This window comes from Scomber japonicus, chromosome 17 (genome assembly GCF_027409825.1).
Source record: "Scomber japonicus isolate fScoJap1 chromosome 17, fScoJap1.pri, whole genome shotgun sequence".
NCBI lineage: Eukaryota > Metazoa > Chordata > Actinopteri > Scombriformes > Scombridae > Scomber > Scomber japonicus.
In genome coordinates, this window is record NC_070594.1 from 3,604,512 (window position 1) to 3,617,031 (window position 12,520).

Consider the following 12,520-nt stretch of genomic DNA (forward strand, 5'->3'; position numbering starts at 1 on the left):
AGTAAAGTGTCTCAAAACTGTACATAAAGACAATGCTTGAGTAAATGTACTTAGTTACTTTCCACCACTAGGAATCAATCATTTCTTCTGTTAATTTATTTATCTATAAAGTCTATATTCAGCCTTAGATTATTTCTCTCATCAACATTTTTGACATTTGCCAATAAAATCTACCACTTTGTCAAACATACAAGTAAGGTTTTGTTGGAGCTGTGAGGCGTATTGGATGTAACTGGAAACATGAATAGATACTGGGGGTGGGGTAAATGTGGAGATGCCTTTTTTCTATTTTTTTTTCTTCTACTTGTTTGTTTTTGTCAGTTTGTTTTTCTGCAACTTTCTCAATGACTAAATTCATTATTTTTTATTTGTATGAAGCATGTTTTGTCCTTGGTTGAAATGAAAAAAAAAAGTAGTAGATAGGAGAATTGCATATTTTTATCTTGTGCAGGCAGTGAATTTTATTTTTTATTTATTTTTATTTTTAATTCAATTTTATTTTGTCTATTATTTTTATTTATTTTATTATTTATTATTTTTATCTTATTTTTTTATTTCTTTTTTTTTGTTTTTATTTTTGTTTTATTTTATTTTTATTTTAGTATTTATTTATTTTAATCTTTGATTTATTGATTTATTTTTTCATGTTACTGCTTTTATCTTTCTATTTTGTACTTCATCTTTCTATTGTGCTTCTATTGTGTTTTATTTTGTTGTGCAGCACTTTGGAAACCTTGTGTTTGTTAAAATCATGCTATATAAATTAAATGAATTGGAATAATTAGGTAAAAGAACTAGAACTAGTAATCTGTAACCTCCCCAACCTTGTTTATAGCAGAGTGAGAAATGGCGGACGGGTGTCATTCCATTGTAAATCCACTAGATGGCGACATTTCACATTAACATTACTGTAAACCTCCAAAGAAGAAGAAGCTAACCCGGAAGTAAACACAAACCTCTGTCCCAGGCTGAACATGGCAGCTTCAGGAGCCGCCGGTTCTCCCAGCAGGTTGGTCCAGTACGTCGTCGTCCGGTCGGACCTGGTTCACAAGCTGTCGTGGCCCCTGGGTGCCGTGATAACTCAGGCCTGCCATGCTGCTACTGCTGCCATCCACCTGCACTACGGGGAGCCGGACACCCAGCAGTATCTGGCCGAGCTGGACTCCATGCACAAAGTAGTGCTGGCGGTAAGACACATGCATGTTTGTTGTGTTTTTTTATTCCTAGGATGGTGAAGGCACGCCCCGCCCTACTCTGCAGCTGTTTGACTTGACTTCGCTATCCTAGGAAAAGAGAAGAACGCTCGTCAAACCAAACTCAAGTCAAATTTCAGTCAATTTAAGGCTGCTATGAATCCACGTGCACAGGTTAAACCACCTAATGAGATTTTTTTTGTTTTTTTAGAATTATTATTTTAAAATTACAGTGCTGTAGTGACTCATATAATTCAAATTGAGTTCTTACTATTCCTTTTATTTTTAAATTTATTATATTTCTGCATGATTATATTGGTCAACTGAGGATGGTTTTTAAATGTCCTTTACTAATAAATCTTGACTTGACAGCATATTATATCAAGAGTCATTTTAACACCAGTTACATGCAGTTTAGGGTCAAATTTGACCCATTTTTGCACTTCAGTTTTTCTTTTACCTGGACCCACAGTTTTCAAAAAATGGTAATAAAATGCATACTTTTTTTTTTTTTAAATCTGCAGCTGATACATATTTTATACATGCAAATGTAAAAAATTAAATTAAAAAAAAAAAAAAACACCATTCAAATTTGTCATCATATTCTATAAAATGTAAAATCCTGGACCATAAAGTAAAAAATGACTTTGCCATCCTAGGAAAAAAAAAGATTGCTTGTTAAGCCAAACTCAAGTCAATTTTCACTCAGTTTAAGGCTGCTATGATTCCACATACACAAGTTAAACCACCTCATAAGATTGTTTGTCATTATTTTTAAATGAGTGTTGTAGTGACTCATATATTGTATTACTGTTGGAAAGCAGCTTTTAGTGATCTGTAGCGCCTCCCAGAGGGCCGAAGATGGAACAACAGGTGAACAGCATGCATACAGATGATGATGATGATGATGATGATGATGATATAGCGTGCATACATTCATTTAAAGTGTATATTATTTCCCTGCAGGCTCCAGACGAGGCAGCTCTATCCGGTCTATCAGAGACTCTAACCCAAGCTGGCGTTTCTCACAAGCTTTGGATCGAGCAGCCGGAGAACGTTCCCACCTGCTTGGCTCTGAGGCCGTACCCCAAAGAGACGGTCCACCCGCTGCTCCGCAAATTCAAACTCTTCAAATGACCTGAAACATCCTGGAAAGATAAAATCACTAACTCAACGTGCTGGATATCTGCTTTCATCTGCAGGAGGAAGAGATGTGAGAGTCGTGATCCGGCCGGAAGGAACAGAGACATGGTGCCAAAGCCTCCGATCATCAGCTGTTAACATTAAAGTCAAAAAATATGAAGTTTATTCTGGATTAATTTGATCATTTTAGTTTATTTATGATGCAAAAATACTCACTGGCCTCTTTACCATCATTATTATTATTATCATTATTATTATTATTATTTTTATTACACCTGTTTAATTCAATCCAATAACAACAGCTCTGATATAAATTCTACTTTTATGACATTTATACATGTTCAGTGTTGGTTTACATTGTTAAAGGTAGAATTATTACCACCTTAAGTTTATTACTGAGGTCATAGTTGGTGATGTTGGTGTATTAAGGTATGTAGATAATGATAATGATATAATTGATAATGTTATAATTTAATGTTATAATTTCCCAATTTAATTTCCTCATAACTGAATAAACAATGTAATGGAACCTGATGATGTCATAGAACCTGATGTAATGGAACCTGATGATGTAATAGAACCTGATGTAATGGAACCTGACGACGTAATGGAACCTGACGATGTAATAAAGTGCATTTCCCAATAATGTAACAATCTCTGTAAACTGATGTCATAAATTATTAGATTAACAGGAGATTATTACTTTATTTCTGCAGAACCTAATATATTAAATATGAGATATATAATTATTGTAAATATACTGAAATTACATCTAATATTAACCTTCGTGTCAAATTAACCCCGTCTGTTTTGACTGTTCCTTCCTTCCTTCCGTCTGTCGTTCCTCCCTCCTTCCCTCTTTCTTTCCTTCTTTCCTTCCCTCCTTCCTCCCTTCCTTCCTTCTTACTTTCCTTCCTTCCTCCCTTCCTCCTTTCCTTCCTTCTTACCCTTCTTACTCCCTCTGTTCCTTCCTCCTTTCCTTCCTTCCTCCCTCCTTTCATTCCTTCCTTCCTTCTTTCCTCTGTCTTCCCTTCCTCCTTTTCTTTCCTCCTTTCCTCCCTTCCTCCTTTCCTTCCTTCTCACTCCCTTCCTCCCTCCCACCTTTCCTTCCTTCTCCCGTCCTTCCTTCCTTCCTTCCTTCCTTTCCTTACTTCTTCCTTTCTCCCTTCCTTCCATCCCTCCCTCCCTCCTACCTTCCTTCCTTCCTCCCTTCCTCCTTTCCTTCCTTCTTACTCTCTTCCTTCCTTTCTCTCTCCTTTCCTTCCTTCCTTCTTTCCTCCCTCCCTCTCTCTTTTCCTCCCTTCCTCCTTCCCTTCCTTCCAGAAGACGTTTGTGAAGTAAAGATTTATGTCCTTTATTTAGCTCATTTCCTCCTCTTTATATCTCAGCTCACAGTCGTATGTATTGTGTATTATAATGTTCCTCCCTTCCTTCCCTCCTTCCTTCCTTCCTTCTTTATTTAGATCACTTCCTCCTCTTTAGGTCTCAGCTCAGTCGTATGTATTGTGTATTATAATGTTCCTCCCTTCCTTCCTTCCTTCCTTCCTTCCTTCCTTCCTTCCTTCCTTCTTTATTTAGATCACTTCCTCCTCTTCAGGTCTCAGCTCACAGTCGTATGTATTGTGTATTATAAAGTCAGACGAACTCGACCTCGAGGCTGCAGATTCTCCTGCTGCTTTATAACAGAGGTTTTCACTCTGAACACAATCATGTGAAGAGGAGGAAGAAGAGGAGGAGGAGGAAGAGGAGGAGGAGGAAGAAAAAGGAGTCTGAATGTTAACAGCATGTGGAGCTTTGTGTGTCTGGACTAAAGTTGCATCTTTATAAATGTGAGGATTGAAACACAGTCACAGCTTTTCTTGACAGTCTGTAAAATCTGTACAGTTTATTATCTTTAGTATAATCTTCCATCAGAACCAAGAACCAAGCAGCTTCTGACACTATACTGGTTTTTATTATTTTACTCTGAGTGAAAAGGTGAAGCTTTAATATATATATATATGTATTGCACTTAGTCCCGGGGTTTAAATTGGCAGTTTTAATGTGGTTAAACTTTACAGGGTTTAAGCCTTAAACAAGGCAAAAATAACAATTTTAGTCAATAGTCAATTTTATCATTTATTAATTATTTATACTGATATATTGGTCGATATTAATCTGTAAATATCCTAAAATATCCTTCCTTCCTTCCTTCCTTCCTTTCCTTCCTCCCTGCCTTCTTCTTCCCTTCCTCTTTTTCTTTCTCCCTCCCTCATTCCTTATTTCCTCCGTTCTTCCTTCCTTTCCTTCCTTCCATCTGTCCTTCCTCCTTCTCTCTTCCCTTCCTTCTTTCCTTCCTTCCTTCCTTTCCTTACTTCCATCTGTCCTTCCTCCCTCCCTCCTTCTCTCCTCCCTTCCTTCTTTCCTTCCTTCCTTCTTTCTTCCCTTCCTCCCTCCCTCCTTCTCTCTTTTTTTCCTCCCCCCTACCTTCCTTCCTTCCTTCCTTCTTTTCTCCGTCCTTCCTTCCTTTCCTTCCTCCCTCCTTCCTTCCTTCCTTCCTTCCCTTCCTCCCTGCCTTCTTCTTCCCTTCCTCTTTTTCTTTCTCCCTCCCTCGTTCCTTATTTCCTCCGTTCTTCCTTCCTTTCCTTACTTCCATCTGTCCTTCCTCCTTCTTTCCTTCCTCCGTCCTTCCTTCCTTCCTTTCCTTACTTCCATCTGTCCTTCCTCCCTCCCTCCTTCTCTCCTCCCTTCCTTCTTTCCTTCCTTCCTTCTTTCTTCCCTTCCTCCCTCCCTCCTTCTCTCTTTTTTTCCTCCCCCCCTACCTTCCTTCTTTCCTTCCTTCTTTCCTCCGTCCTTCCTTCCTTTCCTTCCTCCCTCCTTCCTTCCTTCCTTCCTTCCTTCCTTTCCTTCCTCCCTGCCTTCTTCTTCCCTTCCTCTTTTTCTTTCTCCCTCCCTCATTCCTTATTTCCTCCGTTCTTCCTTCCTTTCCTTCCTTCCATCTGTCCTTCCTCCTTCTCTCCTCCCTTCCTTCTTTCCTTCCTCCGTCCTTCCTTCCTTCCTTTCCTTACTTCCATCTGTCCTTCCTCCCTCCCTCCTTCTCTCCTCCCTTCCTTCTTTCCTTCCTTCCTTCTTTCTTCCCTTCCTCCCTCCCTCCTTCTCTCTTTTTTTCCTCCCCCCTACCTTCCTTCCTTCCTTCCTTCTTTCCTCCGTCCTTCCTTCCTTTCCTTCCTCCCTCCTTCCTTCCTTCCTTCCTTCCTTCCTTCCTTTCCTTCCTCCCTGCCTTCTTCTTCCCTTCTTCTTTTTCTTTCTCCCTCCCTCATTCCTTATTTCCTCCGTTCTTCCTTCCTTTCCTTCCTTCCATCTGTCCTTCCTCCTTCTCTCTTCCCTTCCTTCTTTCCTTCCTCCGTCCGTCCTTCCTTCCTTTCCTTACTTCCATCTGTCCTTCCTCCCTCCCTCCCTCCTTCTCTCCTCCCTTCCTTCTTTCCTTCCTTCCTTCTTTCTTCCCTTCCTCCCTCCCTCCTTCTCTCTTTTTTTCCTCCCCCCTACCTTCCTTCCTTCCTTTCCTTCCTTCCTCCTTCCTTCCTTCCTTCCTTCCTCCCTTCCTTCCTTTCTCCCTTCCTTTCAATGAGTGTCCTATAAAGGGTTAATAACCACAGCTGATCATTGGGGACATAAATAGTCTTTTTAGGGGAGAGCAGGGCTGGTTGTTACATGTATTACATATCGGCCACTAGAGGGCGCTGTGGTTAAAAAGTGTCGCTGCTGAAAGTTTCATAATGTAGGAGAAACGTTACCTAAGAAGAGTTATCACCCTTAGGTAACCCTGTAGGGTCAGAGGTCAGCCATAGTGTAGGAGAGATGTTATTTAAGGGTTAATAAGAGTTATATATTAATATATTTAAGAGTTAGTTAGAGAGGGTTAGGGTATGTTACCTAATATAAGAGTTAATAAAGGTTAAAGTTAGGGTTATATATTAAAGTTACAGATCATTCATAGTTTAGGAGAGATGTTACCTATAAGAGTTAATAAGGGTTAAAGTTATATATTAAGGTTAGAGATCATTCATAATGTAGGAGAGATGTTACCTAACATAATATAAAAGTTAATAAGAGTTAAAGTTATATATTAAAGTTAGAGATCATTCATAGTGTAGGAGAGATGTTATTTAAGAGTTAATAAGAGTTATATATTAATATATTTAAGAGTTAAAGTTAGAGAGGGTTAGGGTATGTTACCTAATATAATATAAGAGTTAATATAAGGGTTAAAGTTAGGGTTATATATTAAAGTTAGAGATCATTCATAGTGTAGGAGAGATGTTACCTAATATAATATAAGAGTTAATAAGAGTTAATAAGAGTTAAAGTTATATATTAAGGTTAGAGATCATTCATAGTGTAGGAGAGATGTTACCTAATATAATATAATATAAGAGTTAATAAGAGTTAAAGTTATATATTAAGGTTAGAGATCAGTCATAGTTTAGGTGAGATGTTATTCAAGGGTTAAAGTTAGAGGGTTAGGGTATGTTACCTAACATAATATAAAAGTTAATAAGAGTTAATAAGAGTTAAAGTTATATATTAAAGTTAGAGATCAGTCATAGTTTAGGTGAGATGTTAACTAATATAATATAAGAGTTAATAAGGGTTAAAGTTAGGGTTATATATTAAGAGTTAAAGTTAGGGTTATATAGGGGTATACAGGGGTGTCAAACATGAGGCCCGTGGGCCAGAACCGGCCCGTCGAGGGGTGCGATCCAGCCTACTTTCCTTCCTGTCTTCTTTTCCTTCCTTCCATCTGTCCTTCCTTCCTTACTTTTATCCTTTCTTCATTCCTTCCTTCCTTCTTTCCTTCCATCTGTCCTTCCTACCTTCCTTTTATCCTTTCTTCATTCCTTCCTTCCTTCCTTCCTTCCTTCCTTCCTTCCTTCCATCTGTCCTTCCTACCTTCCTTTTATCCTCTCTTTGTTCCTTCTGTCCTTCCTCCCTTCCTTCCTTCCATCCATCTGTCCTTCCTACCTTCCTTTTATCCTCTCTTTGTTCCTTCTGTCCTTCCTCCCTTTATTCCTTCTGTCGTTCCTTCCATCTGTCCTTCCTCCCTTCCTTCCTTCCTTCCTTCCTTCCATCTGTCCTTATTACCTTCCTTTTATCCTCTCTTTGTTCCTTCTGTCCTTCCTCCCTTCCATCTGTCCTTCCTTCCTTCCTTTTATCCTTTCTTCATTCCTTCCTTCCTTCCTTCCTTCCTTCCTTCCATCTGCCCTTATTACCTTCCTTTTATCCTCTCTTTGTTCCTTCTGTCCTTCCTCCATTCCTTCCTTCCATCTGTCCTTCCTACCTTTCTTTTATCCTTTCTTCATTCCTTCCTTCCTACCTTTCTTCCTTCCATCTGTCCTTCCTCCCTTCCTTGCTTCTTTCTTTCTTCTTCCTTCTTCATTCCTTCCATCTGTCTTTCCTTCCTTCCCTTCTTATTTCCTTCCTTCCTTCCTTCCTTCCTTCCTTCCTTCCTTCCTTCCTTCCTTCCTTCCTTCCCTTCTTATTTCCTTCCTTCCTTCCTTCCTTCCTTCCTTCCTTCCTTCCTTCCTTCCTTCTTTGTGATATAAGGAGTCATTTCTTTCTCTTTAGAGTTTAAATAAGGAATCGAGGGTCAGACTCCTCCACATGAAGCTCAGAGAGTTAAACATATATAATAATAATAATAATTATTATATAATATTAATAAAAGCTCTTATAGGAATGATTCATGTTGTATATGTGTGTGTATGTGTATATATATATTTATTTGTTTATTTTTATTTTCTATTTTAATGGAAGTTGCTGGTATATATTCTTATAGATACATGCTCTTTTTTTTTTACTTTTCCTTATTATAAAAAAAGAGGAGGTGATTTATGTTCTCTGATGCAGCAGGTTTGTTAGTCAGGATGATTTATTTTATTATTATTATTGCGTTTTTAATTGTCTGTTTTAATGTTTCCTTTTTTTTTTTTTACTATTATTGAGTTTTAATTTTTATTTATTTTTAATTCTAACTATTAAACATTTTAGTTTTTATATAAAAAATAAATCACATTAAGTTTGATATTAAATAAACTATCTCCTGCTCTTCTTCTTCTTCTTCATCACCCCTCTTCCCTCCCCTTCCTCTTCCTCCCTCTTCCCTCCCTCCTCCCTCCCTCCCTCTTCGTCGTCCTCGTGAACGCGCCTGGACTCCCCCTCGTGCACGAGCAGCCCTGTTTGTTTGTGTTGAGATGTTGGAAAATGGCGGAGAGCAGAGACCAAAAGCGATAACTCTGGTGAGCAGAGCGCGAGGAGGAATCCGCCGTCATTGAAACGCACAGACTCAATAAAGACGCTGCTGTTCATTTGTGTCTCCTCCACCCAGCGGATACCTTTCATGGACTTACTGCACCATTCCTCCTGCGGGTGGTGTCGGGATTAAAAGTGTGGGGGACACCAGGGGAAGGAAAGAGGAGAGCTTGTTAACGGGACATGGTTTTTTTTTTTTTTTTTTTTTTTTTCGCTTCGCTCTCTTTCAATGTATGTGTGTGTGCGTGCGCGCGCTTGTGTGCGTGCGTGCGTGCATTGAGCCAGCTGGGTTAGCCTTGCAGAGCTAACTGAAGCTTGCAGCAGGCTTGTTGGGATCTTACAACAACAACAACAACAACAACAAGCAGGAGAGAAAAAAAAAAAGAGAGAGAGAAGAAGAAGAAGAAGAAGAAGAAGAAGGGAAATCAACCAGCGGGCTTTCTGAGCTACTGCTGGCCGGCTTCCGAGCTCACATACCCGGGGAGGGGTGCAGGGGTGCAGAGGGGTGGAGGAGGTGGAGGAGGAGGTGGAGGAGGAAGGGGAGGAGGGTGGGGGTGGGGGGGTGCGCGAGAGAGGTGTTGTGTTTATATCATGACAACCTCTGCTGCTGCTGATCACACACACCACCACCACCACAACAACAACAAGAAGGAGGAGGAGGAGGAGAAGAAGAAGAAGAAGAAGGCTGCAGGAGGAAGAGGAAGAGATATCTGAACCCATCCTGCTGCTGCACCTCCTGCTGCACCTCCTCCACCTTCACCTCCTCCTGTAAAAAGCTGCTACTGCTGCTGCTGCGTGAGAGATTTTAGCCCTGCAAGTTACCCAAGAGCTGAAACAAGGAGGAAGAGGAGGAGGAGGAGGAGGAAGAGGAGGAGGTGGGAGGGAGGGAGGGGGGAGAGAGAGAGCACACAGGTAAGTGGGCCAAAGAAGCTAACGTTTAACATGTCAACCTCTCTCTCTCTCTCTCTCTCTCTCTCTCTCTCTCAGGCCTTCACCAAAACATGCCTGCCCGACTCCCCCCTCCTCCTCTTCCTCCTCCTCCTCTTCCTCCTCTCCTTCCTCTTCCTCTGTTGGTTTTTCCATACCTCTTCTCTGAAACACATCTTCTTATATTTTATGTAAAAAGCTTCAAAACCTGAAACTTGTGTCCAGAAACCAGCTGAGAGAAGCATGTTGACCTCTTTACACTTCCAGGAAAGTCATTTTTTATATAATATATGCAACTAGAAGTAATATATTTATTGTAGGAGGTTAAAAAATAAAACATTTAAAGGGGAGGTTTTAAATTATTATGAGAATATTGAGATTTATTGGGTCTTAATTAACCTAAAAAAAGGTCAATTTATATATTTATACTGGAAGAAAAGTCATTTTTTAAATCATATATGCAGCTAGAAGTAATATATTTATTGTAGGAGGTTAAAAAATAAAACATTTAAAGGGGAGGTTTTAAATTATTATGAGAATATTCAGATTAATTGGGGCAAAATTCACTTTATATGACCTAAATATAATGTTTTTATGTATTTCTTGATATCAACACTGGCTCCAAAAATCACTCAAACTAAATAATGATATAAACTATTGATATTATAACTCTTATAAACTCTAACTCTTAAAGAAGAGTTAGAGTTAAGAAGCATGTTATACCTTTTATATAACCTATGCAACTATATGTAATATATGTTTTATAAGAGGTGGAAAATATGCTGTAATCTACATAAAAAAGCATTTAAAAGGGAATGTTAGCTTTTTCAATGATCATAATATTAATAAATCAAGGCAAAATTAATCCTAAAAGACCTAAAAAAAAGTGTTTACATATATAAATGTATATAATCTGTGTTAATATATCAGAATTATTTTACTTCTTAATATCAACACTGGCTCCAAAAATCATAAAACTAAATAATCATAAATATCTTTTATATTATGTAAGAACCAACATGAAACCCTGAAAGAAGCATATTATACCTTATTATATAACCTATGCAGCTATATGTAATATATGTTTTATATGTTTTATAAGAGGAGGAAAAGATGCTTTAATCTAGATAAAAAGTAAAGCATTTAAAGGGGATGTTAGTCTTTTTATATTATTATTATTATTATATTAATAAATGGGGGCAAAATTCACTTTAATTAACCTAAAAAAAGGTCAATGTATATATTTATACTGGAAGTAAAGTCATTTTTTAATATAATATATGCAACTAGAAGTAATATATTTACTGTAGGAGGTTAAAAAATAAAGCATTTAAAGGGGAGGTTTTAAATTATTATGAGAATATTGATTAATTGGGACAAAATTCACTTTATATGACCTAAAAAAAGTGTTTTTATTTATATAATCTGTGTATTTATTTCTTCATTTCTCCAAAACTCATAAACTAAACTATTAACTATATCATAAAAACTATTAATAAAGCTTTTATATTATATTATATTATATTATATTATATTATGTCAGAACCAACGTGGAACCCTGAAAGAAGCATGTTATACCTTTTATATAACCTATGCAACTATAAGTAATATATGTAATATATGTTTTATATGTTTTATAAGAGGTGGAAAATATGCTTTAATCTAGATTTTCTATGCTCTTAAAGGGGATGTTAGATTTGATTTATTATCAGCGTATTAATAAATCAGGGCAAAATTAACCCTAAAAGACCTAAAACCTCCTTTTTTTCTTTCTAATTGAAGTAATAAATAATAATATATGTTTTAGAAAGGGTTAAAAAGATGAAAATATGCTCTAATATAGATTTAAAAAAGGCAATGCACTTAAAGGGGATGTCAGATTTGATGTATTATTAATAAACTGAGGCAAAATGAACTTTAATTGACCTAAAAAAAGTGCTTACATACATAAAACACAACTAATATATGTGTAATAGGAGGTTGGGTTAAGGTAAAAAAAAAGGTAATGCTCTTAAAGGGAATGTTAGATTTGATTTATTATCAGCGTATTAATAAATCAACCCTAAAAGACCTTACATATATAAGACCTAAATTATATAAAAAACAACCTGAAACTAATTTTTTAAATAACATTTGCAAAAATAACTAATATATTTATTATAGGAGGTGAAAAAAAGACCTTAAAGGGAATGTTGCCTTCTTTTTTTTCTTTTTTAAAAAACATATCTTTATTGGTTTTTGTATTATGACAGTAATAAAAATATTAATAATACAGAAAAGGTAAATAAATTAAATATACTAATAAAATAAAACAAATAAATAAAATTAAATAAATAATTAAAAATAAAAATAAATTAAATATCCCAATAAAATAAAAATAAATATATTAAATTAAATAAATAATTAAAAAATAAAAATAAATTAAATGTCCTAATAAAATAAAAATAAATATATTAAATTAAATAAATAATTAAAAATAAAAATAAATTAAATATCCTAATAAAATAAAATAAATATATTAAATTAAATAAATAATTAAAAATAAAAAAATTAAATGTCCTAATAAAATTAAATAAATAAATAACTTAAATAAATAATTAAAAATAAATATAAATTAAACCAATAAATTACTGAGCAATAAATAATAAATTAAATAAATATATAAATTAAAATAATAATCCAAAATAATATCACACAATAATAATAATTGAATGTTTTCCTTTTGAATTATTATTATTATAATATTAATAAATTGGGAAGATTTGACCTGAAGTGACCTCATTGTTCTATTTATAGCGATGATGTCATGTGATGCTTTTAACCCTTTCTGCAAAAACACACTTTACACTTTTAAGATGCAGGTTAAAAAATTATATATATACTGTATATATATATTTATGTTATAAACTTTAGATTTGTGTCGTTAAATGAGTTGATTTATTATAATAATGAGGAAGGGAGGAAAGAAT

General features: G+C 35.9%; 1 protein-coding gene across 1 annotated transcript; it reads left to right on the forward strand.

Annotated features, from left to right (window-relative positions):
* Nucleotides 1–968: 968 nt before the first annotated feature.
* ptrhd1 (peptidyl-tRNA hydrolase domain containing 1) lies at nt 969–2,821 on the forward strand. The gene is made up of 2 exons (XM_053337113.1): nt 969–1,187; nt 2,160–2,821. Exons 1-2 carry the CDS (start codon nt 975–977, stop codon nt 2,328–2,330), a joined length of 384 nt encoding a protein of 127 aa, XP_053193088.1. The 5' UTR covers nt 969–974; the 3' UTR covers nt 2,331–2,821.
* Nucleotides 2,822–12,520: the final 9,699 nt, after the last annotated feature.